This window comes from Ranitomeya imitator, chromosome 3, assembly GCF_032444005.1.
Source record: "Ranitomeya imitator isolate aRanImi1 chromosome 3, aRanImi1.pri, whole genome shotgun sequence".
NCBI lineage: Eukaryota > Metazoa > Chordata > Amphibia > Anura > Dendrobatidae > Ranitomeya > Ranitomeya imitator.
Window position 1 is genome coordinate 241,417,449 of NC_091284.1, and position 18,051 is coordinate 241,435,499.

Consider the following 18,051-nt stretch of genomic DNA (forward strand, 5'->3'; position numbering starts at 1 on the left):
TGTGAGTATAGTGGGCCTGCTGTCGGTGTACACTGGTTTTATTAAGGCTTGATAATCTCGTCCCTTAGTACCAATGGCTGCTCTACACCATACCAGCATTTCTGTTTTTGGTGGGATTACAATAGACGTTGGATCAGTTACCCTCACACTGCCGATTTCTCCACCTGCAACTTCTACCTGTTGCCTTAACATCAATACTTTTATTTCCCTCCGGAGAACTCTCTGCTGGCAGGATTGGGCAGTTTCGGCAATTTGCTGTAAGACAGAAATGACTTCGGAAAAGCAGTTCTCTAACACATTCATTCCTATCAATACAGTTGGTTCACAGTTCCGCCGGTCAACATCAACAACAATTATACCCTGTTTCTTCAATTCTACTTTACCAATCTTTATGGTCATCTCCCTGAATCCTAGTTTCGGTACCAACTTACCATTACTGGCCCATATATCTAGTTCAACATCAGAGGGCCCTTTATCAATATCTGCATCAGCCCAGTACCTCTTATAAAGGATATACGGTATAGATGAAATCTGGGAACCTGTGTCCAGCAAAGCGTTGAGGGGCATTCCGTCCAGCACGATAGGGATAATGGGTCGTCCTCCGATGTACCTGTCGTGCCAGGGTGTTGGGCCTTGAAAGTTCATTCCTGCGAAGCGGCCGGCATTCCCAGGGGATTCCCATTTAAATCACAATCTCGTGCAAAGTGGCCTGGCTGCTGGCAACGGTGGCAAATGGGCTGTCCATCCGGTTGGTAGCGGTCGCGGGGTCGTCCTCTCCATGTCGGGTATCTCCGGGGTCTCATCCATGGAACATCTTCTCTACGGTTTGCCAACTCCATCTTGGGTCCTCTCATCTCCTGCATGGTTTTAGCCATTGAAGCAACAACATCAGTTAAAGAGTCAAGCTTTTGTTGAAGAGCCTCATTAGTACTGGGCCCCAGGGGCTTAGCAATGGCCCCGGACATAGCTGATGTCACTGGTACTCCATGTTGTTGAGGAGCCTCTGCCATGAGTTGCGCAGGCTCCTGATCCCGAGGTGCTTCTGCCAGCTGGAGACGTATAACGCTCTCCTTTAATTGGGCAAATGTCAATTCAGGGTTCTTAAAAACAAGCATGCTCACATGCCCCGGTGAGAAGGGGTGTAGAGTCCCTCAATAAATTGATCTCTTAGCAGTTTATCCGCTCCGATGTTAAAAATGGGTTCAGCCAGTGTAAGTGATTTAAGGGCTTCCTGCAGGTTTAAGGCAAAGTCTCTCACGCACTCATTAACTTTTTGTTTGCAATTAAAGAATCGTACTTTAGCTTTGCTGCTGGCAGTGGTTTCAAATGTAGCTTTTAATCCAGCAAATATGCGTTCAACAGTGCCTTTTAGATCAGCTGCCCATGCTGTGACTTCTCGCTTAGCATGGCCACTTAACTGCATCATCAGGAGACTAACACGCTGAACTTCACCCACGGGGAACATGTCAAAATGGGCCAGCATCTTTTCTCTGAAATCGTCAAGGGTATTAGGCTCACCTTCATACATTGGAAGCCATGGGCCACCCGGGGTATATGGCATCAGCACCGACATGATGGGCGCCACTCCTTGCACCGTTGCGCTACCGGACTCTCTATCGACACTCTGTCTTTCAGCTGCATTAGCATCGCCGGGTGCTGCGGCGTCTCCGTGCTGCGACATACTGTGCCCCCTTAGTTAATCCGGACCCTTCCGGTCCTCCGCTTCCGTCGGGATAGTGTAGATTCGTTCCGCTGTGCAGCAGGATCGATTTTCCCCTTGCTCTGATGTCAGAGCGCTCAGCTTGGTGCCGCCCACAATGACACCCACCCACCGCGCTCTGTAATGGCGGATTCTGAAGTTTTTCAGTTAGACTGGGGCTCAGGTGATGGCGTAGCTCAATTAACAGTCTCGTGCCTAACGGTTATGAAGTGATTACCTCAGGGGATGGCGGCCATCATTACGCCATTATAACCAATGGGGAAAAGTCACTTTCAATAGTTTTCAATGGGAAATGGAATTTTCTTTAATAAAGTCAATTTTCAAGATTTTTCATCCAAGTTTTCACAATTTTGGACTCCAATCATGGCACACAATACCCGGTATACGGGCTGGCTGAATCCTGTTCGTGACGCCAATTGTGACGCCCAGGAGACCGGGATACCCAGCACCGGACCAATGGAGTCTGTCTCTTGAGGGGGATGTCACGGGTGGCTTGACCCGGTGCTGTGGCCTCAGGCAATGCACAGTGTAAGGGGTATCGTGAGGGGACAGGCACTTACTTGATCAGCAGCAGGTTCTCCCAGCGGTGACGATCCCGATCCTGGATAGATGACTATTGTCCAAATGAAAGACTGAGGCACTGAAACGTTTAACCAGTTTGCTTTAACATAAAAGGATTTACAACCAGTCCTGTCACCGGAGTCTGTATGGGAACTCTGAGTTACTTTGACCCTGCCGGGGTCTTCGCCTCTTATTGTGCGCAATTTCTGTGTGGCCCTGCTGCTGTATGTGAACTGGCTGCCGGCCCAATCTGTCCCCTCCGGGTCCTGGTTCGACGGGCAACCCGAGTCCTTTTATCGGTTTACCCCCTCTGGGAGTACCGCTGAACTCTGTATCTGTTGCTGCGTCCGGCCCTAGTGAAGCTGATATCACCTCACGTTTTTCCGGTTGCTATATTATATATAATGAATACAGCCACAGATCCGGTATCCGTCTTTGCGCCTGTTCTGGGTAGTGATTAATGCTACCCGGTTCTCACAATGTCCTTTTTCTCTATCCCTCTTCTCCTCAGGCCGGTGATTTAGGCCTGGTAACAGTCACAGGGCTGTTAGATATTCAACTGTATGACCTCTCACTTTCAGCTCCTTGGCCCAACTGCCATTTCTTCTCTCAGACCAGAATGGATCAAGGGGAGTCTCTGGAGCTCCCCCTTCTGGCCGGAGGTGGTAGTGCAGTCTTGCTATTTTAGTATTTGTATTTACTGTCAGTAACTATTTTTGTGGCAAATACCCCTAGGGGTGCCACACTTCCAACCCCTTCTGGTTAGGGGGATTTCTGAATTGCTTCCAAGCTTGCCAGACCACACCAGCACCTGTGATCCGTACCCAAAACTGTGGCTGTATCATACCAGAAAAGGTAAATAGACTGCAACCTTGTGTCCTCTCATTCTTTTCTGCACTTTGCCATCTACCATCTTTACCTAATACACAGGGAGCCCTGCGGACTAAGCTTCACCTGTGGGAAGACAAGACCTGACTGGATCCTGTCGGAACCTGCATGCCTTCCTGGATCGGTGCTCTAATAGCACCGATCCTAGGCTAGAACCTAGGACAGGCCCAGCAGGGCCTGCAGGAGCTGATTGTCACAATCGATGTCATTGCTGATCGCACCAATCACAGGGCACAGTGGTGGTCACACTGTGACCACTCTGTGCCCTGCAGGTGACCTGGCTGTGACCTGTCTAGGATCAGAGCTAACAGCTCCAATCCTAGGCAGGTCACAGCCAGGTCACCAGCAGTTGCCAGGTTGACCAGGAAAGCTCTGATTGGTGGAATCAATGTTATGGTCGATCCCACCAATGACAGGTCACAGCAGCGGTATGACCGCTCTGTGACCTGTCTGTCACCTGCCTGACCTGTGTATGACCGGTCTGCAGGGGTCCTCACTCTAGCTTAGGATTTCTACAGAGTGGTCATACTACTGGATCTCCCTGCTCAATATCATGGCTGGATCTCCCTGCTGTGCTGGGTATTGTGGTGCCACAGCAGCCTGTAGCACCACAATTCTTGCTAAAGAAAGAAGACAACTAAAATGTAAGTTTTATCCCTGTTCCATACCTAATCCCCTTCATCCACCCCAATCCCCCACATCCACACCAATCCCCACATCCACCCCAGTCCCCCTTCCCCCTCTTTTTACCCTTTCCCCCAATTGTGCCGCCTCCGTGCGCACTTTAGTAGCTGCCGAGCGTTAATTGGTGACGCAGTTCACCGATCAACGCTCGTGCTCGTCTTTTTTCCTCTGTCCCCTTTGCTAAACTCCGTATACACATCCTGCAGCTGCCAAACTTTGATAAGTGACGTAGTTCACTTATCAGAGTTTGTGCCTGCCATTTTCCTTTTTTTTCCACCCCCTTTGCGCCACCTGACTACTACCTTACGTTTTGATAACTGATCCCTGCCCAATTTTTGTGATTTTGTGGCAGAATCAGGAATCAAGTTTGACACCGCCGGCCTCACAGAAACAGACTTTTTCAAAGTCTTTTTCTCTGAGGAATTTAATAACCTCATGGTGGAGCAAACTAATTTGTATGCTCGTCAATTTTTGGAGCAAAACCCTGGTTCATCATTTTCCAACTGGTCTCCTGTAGACGCAGTTGAAATGACACATAATATTGCTGGCTGTTGTTTAAACAGAGCTCACCAATATGGATCATAAGGCCAAAGAAAGCTCTTGGCAAGCGAAAGCATTGAATATATTTAAGAAAGGGGCTGGTTCTGCATCTACTACCTCACCCTACAATCAACAAGAGAATGTTAAAAAGTACAAAAATGCACTTCATAAGAAAATTAAAATCTGGTGGACAAAGATCACCCTGGAAAATTACATTGCACAACAAATTATCCCTAGAGGCCTTAGAGTTCATCTATTCCCTACCTTTGATCTAAATGACGAATCCCTTAAAGAACGATGGATAAAAGCAGCTAACACCTGCTCGTTTGAATTTATCAATATCATAATTGAAAGCAATATGGCTACCCTCAGGAACATTGAAACTGAAATTGATTCCTTACAAAAAATTCTGCAGCAAAAACTCAAAGCAGATTGCTTTCAAGAAAAGATATGCAAGCTTGATAAGGAAATTGAAAAGTGGGAAGGAACAATTTCCCAAAACAAGCAGAAAAAATATGAAAGAGATCTAGCTGACTTTGACAGTAATAAAATATTTAAATGGCAAACAGAAAAAACTTCTATACGAAGAAATATATCCAGAAGTTCATCCATCATTTCTAATTCATCCTTGAGTGAAGGTGGCGAATCGACCCACAATATACACAAAGGACCTAGGACTAGACAATTTACTAAAAGAGGACCCATTGGTGGAAGCCAGAATCGTAAGGACGACTCAGTTAAGGTAATCAACCTTTCTACACATATATTAACAAATGCTCAAGAAAGTGTTTTACAAAAAGGTCTGAGTTTTTCCCCGTCTTCCACCATAGATACGTTCACTACAATAAAGGACTTACATTTGTTCTCTAGAAAATTGGTTCTTAAGAAACTACATTATAAGGACTCAGAGGAAACAACGATGAACACTGAAGAACAACAAGCCTTGGAGGCATTAGTTTCACTCCTTGAGGAGAATACCACAAGTACAAGTAAGTTTCCCACTAATTTATTTGACAAATAAAAAAAATTCCCCCCATTGACCATGGCTCCAGCGATTGACACATTTACCCGGATGGTAACAACAGATATTGAAGACATGAGATCCAAATGTAAAAGAGGCACTAGGGACAACTTGACACGCCAGGAAAGAATAGCTTTGAAAGAAGTCAGTGAATGGGATGACGTTGTTTTCAAGAATGCCGATAAAGGGGGCAACATAGTCACCTGGCCCAATCATATGTACGAAATGCAGGCAGAAAAACTGCTGCATAACACTCATGAGTACAAACAACTCACATATAATCCTATGATCAAATTCAAGGAAGAATTAATTGATATCCTCACGGCAGCTTATGAAAACAACGTCATCCCCAAAAAATTGCTGGATACATATATCAAGTTAAATCCTAGACTGGCGACCCTCTATTTGGTACCTAAGGTCCATAAGAACTCTGCTGACCCACCTGGGAGACCCATAGTGGCTGCAAATGAGGGGCTATGTGAAATCATATGTGACATAGTAGAGTATTACCTCAAGCCCTTGGTGGCTCAACTCCCCTCATACATTAAGGACACCACTGCCGCCTTGGGACATCGAGAGAACATTCAGCTTACAGACAACATGGTTCTTGTAACGGCTGACGTAGAGGCACTGTACACATGTATCAAGGCACTCCGACGGTCTACAGGCGGTGAAAAAATACCTTACACACAGCAATATGGAAAGGACATGTCAGAATTCATTCTTACCCTACTTAAATTCATACTCACCCATAATGTTTTTATTTTTGCCGGAAAAATCTTTTTGCAATTACAAGGTACGGCGATGGGGGCCTCTTGTGCCCCCTCATACGCCAATCTATTTATGGGAGCCTGGGAGTGGTCAATATTTCAGGAGGAGGAGATTCAAGGTACAGAGCGAATCCATAATTGGATTTGCTTTATTGATGATGTCATGTTCATTTGGGAAGGACCAGTGGAGGAACTCCACACTCTCATGAATAGGTTAAATCAAAATGACAAAAGCATCAAATTGACGTACAAATTTGGACGAGAGATTGACTTCTTGGACTTGTACATCACCACATTACCAGATGGTCACCTATCTACAACTGTACATCGAAAACCAACAGCAACTAATTCGCTATTACATGCATCTTCCCTGCACCCTAGATCCACCACTAACAGTATACCTATTGGGCAATTCTTGCGCGTCAAGAGGATATGTTCCGAAGAAGTACAATTTGAAGAACAATCGAGGGAATTAAGGGAACGATTCCAGGATAGAGTATATAATCGACGGGTCATAAAAAAGGGATACTGGAGAGCGAAAAATACTCCCAGACAACAATTATTACATAAAAATGAGCCTACCCCCAAAAAAAGAGAGCAAGACAACCAGGTAAGATTCATTACGAACTTTAGTAATGAATGGCATGATTTGTGTTATATCATCCAAAAACACTGGAAGATTTTGTTTACAGACCCCACCCTCAAAAAAATCCTTCCGGAACGTCCATCTATGGTCGCCAAAAGAGCCCCTAGCTTACGAGATATTCTCGTACATAGTACCTATGATCCCAAGACTATGGCTAAGGTAGAAAGGGCAGCCTCTAGGAGGGGATTTTTTCCTTGTGGCATATGCAAGGGCTGTGCCAACATGAAAAAGAGTGCCACCTTTAAAAACTATGATGTCACCAAAACGTACGATATTCGAGCATACATCACATGCTCTTCAAAGGGCGTAATTTATTATGCTGAGTGCCCGTGCGGCAAAATTTATATAGATATGACCAGCCGCGAATTAAAAACCAGAGTACGTGAACATTGCTTAGACATAGAAAAAGCAAAAACCGCCCTTGACAATGCCACACTAAAAACCCTTCCTAGGCACTTTCAGAGATACCACCAGTGCAATTCCAGATTGCTGTCAGTTAAGGGTATTGATCTGTTGGATTTGGTAACCACGGGGGGGGAGATATTGGTCAGAGGCTGGCTAAAAAAGAATGCCAGTGGATTTACAGGTTAGGTACGGTGGTACCACAAGGCCTAAATGAGAGTTTTGGCTTTGGTGCATCTTTTTAATATCATTTCTAAACGTGTAGGTAGTAGTGTGGTAGGGGGTTATATATCTGGATAGGCAATCCACCTATGATAACTCTCCTTTTTAGGTTATGTTGTATGTTGGCATTTTACTTACTTGTTTTTATCACGTATATGTTTTAGTTATTGTATTCATCAACTGGGAGGATCATCGGGGCATCTTTATCCACGGCAGGAGGGAGTATGACTGCACGTATGTTACCAAGGAAAGAATTATCACGATGAAGTGGCTGCAATATGAAAAAATTCCGAAATTTAAGCAACATACAGCAATGTAATGTGTTTAGCATGCTACAGTAGGAGAAGATGGAACTTATATTTTATGTCGAACCCTTGTCCTTAATGATGTTTCAGCCCTTGGATTTCCTATGCTGTTGATGGTGAGGGGGGTTTCTTATTTCCTTGTTTTTCTATTGTCTTTTGTGCCATGATGAGTCATGCTTGTATTTATGTATAGTGTGGGCATGTACTAGTATTATATTTTGTTGTTAATTCTATCACCTCTCAGTGTTATGTACTGGCACCTTATTTATTTATTCATATATATATGTGTATGGTTCAGCCTGATGGGCTTTTTATGTCACTAATCTAGGTTATTTTATGGCATGCAATTAGTGAGACGGACATCTATGCACATCAGTTGGGTGTCACATCTCACTCATTAGATAGGGGTTTATAGGTCCCCATAGTGGGGATAGCCATCTGTTTTTTATGGACCACATATCTGGGGAGTTTTTTACTCACGATAATTAACACAACAATTCAGCTAGACACATTTTAACATTAGACACACATATTTACACTATACACATACATCATTGTCACTGATATATGCCACACACTCTTTACACTCGTATTGGCACTTTAGTTGTGCATACACCTTCTATTTACCCTCCTTTTCCATTGCGGTGAGCGGTGCGCTTGCGCCGATCGCGGACGTGTGGGGAACGGTGATCGGTTACCAGGGTAACGAGGATGCAGAGTCGTTCTCACCAATGACCTGCCGCTTCCGACCCCATGACCGGGATCCGGCTCCCCATTGGATACACGGTCCGACAGATCTGCGCAAGTGCCGATATGCTCTCCGTGCAAGGAGTCACTAGGCATATCTGGTAGCTTGCAGAGCAGGATATCCTGTTTCCGTACGGTGACGCATAAGGACATACACCCATGTTTTACACAGCGGTCATAACATCACACCTGACCTTAGTACTCATTAGCCCCGGGATCCAATCACTTCTTCTGCCACTATAATTAAGCCAGCTAAACCCCCTGCCCTGACACGCCTCCTGAAGAAGCGGTGTGAAACGCGCGTCGGGGCAGAGGGACGCCGAGGTTTACCCACCCCCCCTCTTTGGCCAACTATCAGGTATACTTTATTATCTATCGGATGTCTATGCCTTTTCTCGGGGGTGCATGACTCATCTGGGACACTAGGAATATTAGCGTTTAGCTATCTAGTTTCATACATTATTATAGCCAGGTGGACATGTGCACCTCAGAGCACATATAGGCATGTCATCCTTGTGAGACATTACTCTTATTTATGTGATAGTCCATACTATATCTGTGGGTAACCTATGGTAGAAAAGTCCCTCTTTTTGTGGTTCCAGTACCCTTGTTTGTTATTTATATATGTTGTTTTTAATTATTTCAATAAATGTGATTTTATATTGTACCATGGTGAGGTCAATTCATTTGGTTGTGATCACACCTTTAGTGATGCAGTTGAAATGATGCAGTTTTGGGGCCTAGTCCTCCACATGGGGATCGTGAAGAAGCCATAAATTTGGCAATATTGGAGTGTAGATATTTTATATAACACTCCAGTGTTCAGAATGGTCATGGTTCGGAAGCGTTTTGAGGCCATCCACAAGTTCCTGCATTATTCTGATAATGCACAGTGTCCCGCACGAGATGACCCCAACTTTGACCGTCTGTTCAAAGTTTGGCCGGTCATCGAACACTTCAACAAAAAATTTTCTGAAGTGTACATGCCCAAAAGGGACATCTGTGTGGATGAGTCCTTAGTCCATTTTAAGGGAAAGCTCGGATTCCGCCAGTACCTGCCCAACAAGAATCTCAGGTATGGAAACAAACTCTACAAGCTGTGTGAGAGTACCTCATTGTATATCCACAGGTTTAGAGTGTATGAAGGGAAGGACACCAGGATTGAACCCCCTGAGTGTCCTCCTGTCCTGGGAGTGAGTGGGAAGATTGTGTGGGATTTGATGCAGCCACTGCTGGATAAAGGTTATCACCTCTACACTGATAACTTTTATACCAGCGTCCCATTCTACAAATCCTTCTGCGCGAGGTACCACAGCCTGCGATACTGTCCGCAAAAATCAGAGAAGCCTCCCAAAGACGCTACTTGGGCAGATGCTCAGAAAAGAGCAGAGCCAAATGTAGCAACCACCTGCTGGTGGTCAAGTAGCAGGACAAGTGGGATGTCCTTCTCTTGACCACCATACACGGTGATGGCAGCACCCTCAGCACTGTATGGGGTACCTCTACACAGGTCAGCAAACCAGACTGTGTACTGGGGTACAACAAAAGCATGGGGGCATTAATCTCTCTGATCAACTCTTCCAACCGTACAGTGCTTTGAGAAAGGCCAAGGTGTGGTACAAAAAGCAGGCCATGCACACTGTACAAATGGCAATGCTCAACGCTTTCCTGCTGTCACGATGTGCATGCCACACCGATACGTTGTACCTTCAGTTCCAGGAGGTAGTGGTTAAGGCCCTGATATTTGGCACTCCGGAAGGAGCGGGTCTCAGTACTTCCGGAACTGAAGGTGCTCGTATCGTACCAGGCCAGCATTTTCTGAGGGTGGTTCCGCCAACTGGAAGAAAAGGTAAGCCACAAAAAAGGTGCCGAGTGTGTTACAAAAGGGAAATACGCAAGGACACCATTTATCAATGCGACACCTGCCCCGACAAACCTGGCCTGTGTATGTAGGATTGCTTCAAATTGTACCAGACCTCCATGCACTACTAATTTACTTTACAGGAAACAGTACATTAGTTCCAAAAAGGGGGCACATCTAGATAAGTTCCTTGGGGGTCTAGGTTCCAAAATGATGTCACTTGTTTTTTTTTTAATGTTTAGGCACATCAGGGGCTCTGCAAACGGAACATGATGACCGCAGACCATTCCATCAAAGTCTGCATTCCAAACGTCACAACTTCCCTTTCGAGCCCCAACGTGTGCCCAAGCATTAGTTTTCTTCCACATGTGGGGTAACAGCGTACTCAGGACAAATTGAACAACAACTTTTGAGATTCAATTTCTCCTGGTACCCTTGGGAAAAAAAAAAATTGGGGACTAAACTATCATGTTTGTGGAAAAAATAGGATTTTTTATTTTCGCGCCCGGGCATTATAAACGTCTGTGAAGCACTTGGGGGTTCAAAGTGCTCACCACACATCTTGATAAGTTCCTTCGGGGTCTAGTTTCCAAAATGGGGTCACTTGTGAGGTGTTTCCACTGTTTAGGCACATCAGGGGCTCAACAAACGCGACATGGCGTCCGATCTCAATTCCAGCCAAATTTAGCTTGAAAAAGTCAATTGGTGCTCTTTTCCTTTTGAGCCCTGCCGTGCTCCCAAATAGTGGTTCCCCCCAACATATGGGGTATCAGTGGACTCAGTACAAATTGGACAACAACTTTTGAGGTCCATTTTCTCGTTTTACCCTTGGGAAAATAAAGAAATTGCTACTGATATATCATTTTTGCGACTTAAAAGTAAAATGTTCATTTTTTCCTTCTGCTCCTGTGAAACACCTGAAGGGTTAATAAACTTCTTGAATGTGGTTTTGACTACCTTTAGGGGTGCAGTTTTTAGAATGGTGTCACTTTGGGGGGTTTTCTGCCATATAGACCCCTCAAAGTGACTTCAAATGTGAGGTGGTCCCCAAAAAAAGGTTTTGTAAATTTTGATGGAAAAGTGAGAAATCACTGGTTAATTTTTAACCCTTATAACTTCCTATTGAAAAAAAAGTTGCTTCCAAAATTGTGCGGATTTAAAGTAGACATGTGGGAAATGTTATTTCATAACTATTTTGCGTGACATATTTCTCTGTTTTAAGGGCATAAAAATTCAAAGTTTGAAAATTACAAAATTTTTGCCAAATTTTCCGTTTTTACACAAATAAACGCAAGTTATATCGAAGAAATTGTACCACTGACATGAACTACAATATGTCACGAGAAAACATTGTCAGAATCACCAGGATCCGTTGAAGCATTCCGGAGTTATTGCCTCATAAAGGGACAGTGGTCAGAATTGTAAAAATTGGCCCAGTCATTAACGTACAAACCACCCTTGGGGGTGAAGGGGTTAAATAAAGTTTTCTGAAAGTCAATGTAATATATTTTTTTATTATATTTTAAACACCAGTGAAGAGGAGGGAAGGATAAAGTGGTGGATATGGATATGAGTGTGGACTCCCTGTGAAAGAAGAATGTCTATATTACCCCAGAACTGAAGAGGAAGGTACTTAGTACTGGCAACAATACTGCATTTGCCAGGACAAGGTTCATAGGTCAACAAAAAGCCTGGAAAAATTGTCCTTATTTCACACTGCTTGGAAGAGCTGTAGGTAAAAAAAAAGAGCTCCCCCTCGCATTGATGACCCCTGAAATCATTGCTCTGAAAAAAAAAATGTTAGGATATTATAGTATATTTGGGCAAGTATCAGAAGTATAGGCAGTCTGTTATTTGAGATTAATTTATAGTAACCCACAGATTCCATTTGTAATAGTTAGCCATAAACGCTTACCTCGTGAATTACTGAATTCGAAATTAAAAGGTCATTTACGTCATATTGTTCACTCTTGATAAAAATGGTTATGTTTAATGCACATCTAGGGCAAACTAGAACTAGCTATTCATAGAGCTGTTCTGTATAAGGAAAATGGCATTATAAAATATTATGAATGTGCTGGTGTGAGTTGTAGAAATTAACTACCTGTCAAACAGTCTAACAGTAAATGTCACTTTCAGCTTGAATTTGAAATTGAGTTCAGCAATGAAACAGTGTTCAGTGCAAGGTGAACTTCTTTTCAACTTTTCTGAAGGTATTCACACATTTATCAGCTAAATGTCTCAATGCTAAAATTAATGCAAGTGTTGATTTAGTCAGAGAGACTTCAAAAGAGAAATTTTGTGTTAATTTCTTTTCCATTCTCTACAGATCTTCCTTTATACAATACAAGCAGGTTTGTAAAAGAGATTGAAGTTACAATATCCTCATCCCTGCTGGGAGTTTAAACAATCACACTAGGACTGTTAATAGTTGTAGTTTTGCAGGTAAAACTGCAATTTACCTGCAATGCATGCTGCCATTGATTTGAACCTGTCTGGTGATTCTTAGGCTACGTTCCCAAAATGAGTTTCTGGTTAGTTTTTACGCTGCATATTTTCAAAAGAATACAAGTAACCTATTTTACTTAACCCCTTCATGACCCAGCCTATTTTGACCTTAAAGGGAGGGTGCCGTGATTTTAGTTTTTGTATTAATAATTATTGATTATATAATCAATTATTTTTAATACAAAAGTAAATGTAGTACTTTAATACTTTTTTATTTATTCATTTTTACTTTTGCCACAGGAGGCCGCCATTTTTATTAGTGTGGGTGTAAGTGTCTGGGCACGACACTTGCACACCTCACTTACGGCAGCCATGGACATAGGAGCCAACAGTCGGGCTCCGACCGCTCCTCCTGCCTCTCAGCTGTGACTTGGGCACGCCCACTGGGCTGCTACGTCACAGCTGTGAGAGGAGATCGTGGCCATTTTGTTTTTTTCCTCTGTCATCGCACACACAGCTCAGTGTGTGCGATCATAGCAGGAGCTGCCAGGGAGAAGCTGCTGCTGGGAAGCGAGGTTCCGGGTGGGTATCTGCAGCCAGGAGCTGTGATTGCAGCCTGTACTTAGTATTACAGCACAGGCTGCAATCACTGCTCACTGCCGACCTGTTCAGAGCAAAGAGATCGTCACACTGCTCTGCCCTGAACATGACTCAGCACTTCCTGGGAGAGGACTGAAGGTAAGTACAGAGTTTTTATTTTCTTATGCATCTACCACTGCTACCTGTCCCTATATACCACTGCTACCTACTTCTATATACCACTGCTACTAGCCCCTATATACCACTGCTACCTGCCCCTATATACCACTGCTACTAGCCCCTATATACCACTGCTACCTGCTCCTATATACCACTGCTACCTGCTCCTATATACCACTGCTACCAGCACTTATATACCACTGCTACCTGCCCCTATATACCACTGCTACCTGCTCCAATATACCACTGCTACCTGCCCCTATATACCACTGCTACCAGCCCTTATATACCACTGCTCAAAAAACGAAAAGATGATCCAGCTTCCAAATAAAATATAAAAGTTTAATCCAACATATTAAAATAAGGAGACAACTCCTGGGACGGCATCATACACATAGTAAGGCGAGCGACGCGTTTCGACCAAGCGGTCTTTATCACAGCTGATCTGCTAAATGACATATCCAGTATATATACAATATAGCACCAATCAAATGCTAGAAAAATGTCATGTGATACATAGGTTTAAAAAAAAAAAAAAAAAAAAAATTTACAAATGTACCCAATAAATTCAAAACAATAATGTGCAGAAGGATATATACAATAGATAATGAACAATAAACAATGCACAATGAATAAGAATAAAGACATAAAGAAAATGAAGAAATACAGAGGGAGGGACATTGCTAGTAATGAAACATTAGTTCATTTCGTTTGTTCAAACCACCTGGAAACCTTGTACCTAGATTAAAGATCCAGAACGCTTCTCTGGTAAGTAACGCTCTGTGAATATCCCCACCGCGCGGAGGTTTTTTAATTTTCTCAATACCTATTACTTTTAAAGAAGCTGTATTATGGGAATGAAAATCAATAAAATGCCTCGCCACCGAGGAAATGGTGCGACTATTATTTGTAGTGCATTTGATGTCATACAAGTGTTCCGATATGCGGTTTTTTAATTTACGAGTAGTACACCCGATATATGATTTGTCACAAACCGTACAATCAATTTTGTAGACTACAAATCGTGTATTACAGTTTATAAATGTTTGAATTTTGTATTGATTTTTATTTCCTCCGGTACCAAAAAACTTAACGGTGGTAAGATGTCTGCACGTAGTGCAATTAGTTACATTACATTTGTAACAACCTATACAATGCAACCAAGTATTAGTTGAATGTTCAGAAGAAAAGTGATTAGGAGATATTATGTTGCCTAAGGTAGGCGCTTTTCTGGCTACTATATTGCATCCCTTAGACAGAATCTGAGCAAGAGTGGGATCTTCAAGTAAAATGGGCAAAGCTTTATTAATAATAGTTTTGATTTTATTAAACTGTGGACTAAATTGTAGACACACATATGGTTTATTGCCTATATTAGTTCTATTTATAATTTTCTTTTTTTTATTTTTATTATTATCGCTTGTTCCACTGTCTATCTCTGAGGGGATAAGACTTGATTGCTCTTTCTGATTTACTATATGTGCTGCTCTGTCTAGCATCCAATGCGGATATCCACGTTTTAAAAATTTGTTTCGTGATTGGATTAGATCTTTAAATAAATCATTATTATTGTTACAGTTTCGCTTCAATCTCGTGAATTCACCTACAGGAATTGCCTTAACTGTGTGCCTGGGATGACTACTTTTAGCGTGAAGTAAACCATTACCTGCCATTGGTTTTACAAAAGTTCGTGTGGAAATAAGTTCATTAGGGACACCTGTCAACTCCAGATCTAAAAAGGAAATCTTGGACACAGCCTGAACATATGTGAATTTTAAATTAAAATTGTTGTCGTTAATATAATTTACAAAGTCCTGTATGGCAGATACATCGCCACGCCAAATAAACAGCGTATCATCGATGTATCTGCCATACCAATGAATACATGCAGAAAACGGATTGGAAACTGCAAAGAGGTGTGAATACTCCCAATAAGACATGACCAGATTTGCTAGGGAAGGTGAAAATTTAGCCCCCATGGCCACAACTGTGCATTGCAAAAAATATTCAGAATCAAAAGAAAAGAAATTATGCGTCAAAAGAAAATAAGTTACCTGTAAAATAAAATTAATCAGATCACTTGAATATGAACTATACTTGTTCAGATGGAATTGTAATGCTTGTATTGCAACATTGTGAGGGATACAAGTATATAAAGAAACGACATCGCAACTTAGCCAAGTATATTCCAATTTCCATTTCTTTTTTGTTATGATACCCAGTATATCTTTGGTATCCTTAATGTATCCTGGGGTCCTGGATACCAATGGCTGTAGTAAAGAATCAAGCCACTGGCCAAGAAATTCATTTAGAGATCCTACGCTAGAGACTATGGGTCTCATAGGTGGAAAAGCAGCTTGTTTATGAATTTTAGGAAGCCCATATAAAATGGGCATCACTGGATGAGAAACTCGTAAAAAATCAGCCTGTTTAATGGTCAGAACCCCCAAAGATATTCCCTCTTCAATAATTTTGTCAATTTCAGATTTAAATGAGGGGGTAGGATCAGAAGTCAATTTTTTGTAAATATTAGTGTCCGCTAAAGATTAGTCAGAGGAATTCATGATGACAATTATGCCTCCTTTATCACTAGTTTTTATAACTATGTCATTCATATCTTTTATCTCCTGAATAGCTCGTTTCTGGTTTATAGATAAATTGTGTTTGACTGAAACCCTTTGATTCTGCAGGGTTTTAAGATCTCATTCCACTATTTCTTGAAATTTATTCATACATTCAGCCCGAGACTGCAAAGGATAAAAAAAGGGATTCTTTGTTACCAAATCTAGAGATTGATTGACCAATTTATTGGATTCAGTATCCTGATCCTGTAAATCCTGCAGAATCAAAAGGGACATTTGTTCATGAAAATCCAAAGAATGAAAAACATTTGTTGTCCCATAATTTTCCTCAGACAAATATTCTTGTTGTTCAGCTGAAAAAAAATGTTTTTTAATTGTAAGATTCCGAATGAATTTGTTGATGTCCAAGATTGTTGCAAAAAGATTAAAGTCTTGATCCGGCGCAAAATTTAAACCAAAAGACAATACTTCCAATTGGTCTTGTGTAAAAGATCTAGATGATAAATTTATAACATTATTATTCATCTCATTGCACCCTTCCTGCGGCGGGTCTGCACACCATATAGACTTTCTTTGCTTCCTCCCACCGCGCCTTTTGCGTTTTTTGGCTTATTCACATGTCTAATGGGACTGGTATCTGTGAGCTCATTGAGGGAGGCATCCGATGTGCTGCAGCCATTATCCTCAAAATCCCCCTCTCTTGAGCTAAAGCTTACAAAACGCTTGTTCTGTTTTTTGCGGCGATTGGAAAACCGCAGAATGGATCTGGGTGTTTTAGAGGAGTCTATGCCTTCATTCCAGTTGAACACTTTATTGGTTGCATAGTCGTCCAAATCTCGTTGAAATTTGCGTTTTTTTCGTTGTATAATTTCATCCTCTAATATTGTGACGTCTTCCTGAATTTTCTTGTACGAGATGTTATTTTCTAGAATGATGTCCATACTCTGCAGATTTGCTTTAGATACATCAATTTCTTTTTGTATGTCATTAAGTTTTTTATCCTCATATTTCACAATTAAATGCATGAGATTAAGTGAACAGGTGCTTAATATTTCGTTCCACTCCTCAGAGAATGAAGTGCCCAAATCAGTAGTGGCTTTTTTCTTAATTCGCAAGCCTCTTGGCACCATACTTTTGGATATGTAATTCTGAAGTGTGGTTAAATCCCACCAAGTTTTGGTTTCTTGGATCATGAGTTTTTTCAGTACAGACCATGAGTTAGAAATTTCAGATGTAGCAACATTTCCTTCAAATGTACCAGAAAAAACCTTAGCTGCTTTTTGCATGCGGTTTGTAGTGGTGTCCGACATAGTGCAATGTCCCAAAAAAATATAAGAATGTAATAAAAGCAGAGAAAGCACTTACTTGTGATGATATGTAGCCAGTCCCGAAAATAAGGAGTTACATCTCGGGTGCATGGTAGTCAGCGAAATATGGACAAAAGGCAGGGAGCCAGCACACCGAGGAAATACAGGAAGCACGGATCTCCGTCCTGATGTGACGTGAAAAATATCCAAAAAACGAAAAGATGATCCAGCTTCCAAATAAAATATAAAAGTTTAATCCAACATATTAAAAAAAGGAGACAACTCCTGGGACGGCATCATACACATAGTAAGGCGAGCGACGCGTTTCGACCAAGCGGTCTTTATCACAGCTGACCTGCTAAATGACATATCCGGTATATATACAATATAGCACCAATCAAATGCTAGAAAAATGTCATGTGATACATAGGTTTAAAAAAAAAAAAAAAAAAAAAAAAATTTTACAAATGTACCCAATAAATTCAAAACAATAATGTGCAGAAGGATATATACAATAGATAATGAACAATAAACAATGCACAATGAATAAGAATAAAGACATAAAGAAAATGAAGAAATACAGAGGGA

At 42.0% G+C, this 18,051-nt stretch overlaps 1 protein-coding gene across 1 annotated transcript; it reads left to right on the forward strand.

The window, feature by feature from the left end:
* Positions 1–4,139: 4,139 nt before the first annotated feature.
* LOC138672019 (uncharacterized) lies at positions 4,140–6,680 on the forward strand. Its single transcript, XM_069760109.1, has 2 exons — positions 4,140–5,382; positions 6,566–6,680. The coding sequence occupies exons 1-2, from the start codon at positions 4,428–4,430 to the stop codon at positions 6,658–6,660; spliced, it is 1,050 nt and encodes a 349-aa protein (XP_069616210.1). The 5' UTR covers positions 4,140–4,427; the 3' UTR covers positions 6,661–6,680.
* The last annotated feature ends 11,371 nt before the right edge of the window (positions 6,681–18,051 follow it).

Coding starts and splice junctions, on each gene's coding strand:
- LOC138672019 (XM_069760109.1), top strand. CDS start 4,428: ATGGATCATAAGGCCAAAGAAAGCTCTTGGCAAGCGAAAGCATTGAAT. Junction 5,383..6,565: donor GGAGAATACCACAAGTACAA/GTAAGTTTCCCA, acceptor CCTGCACCCTAG/ATCCACCACTAACAGTATAC.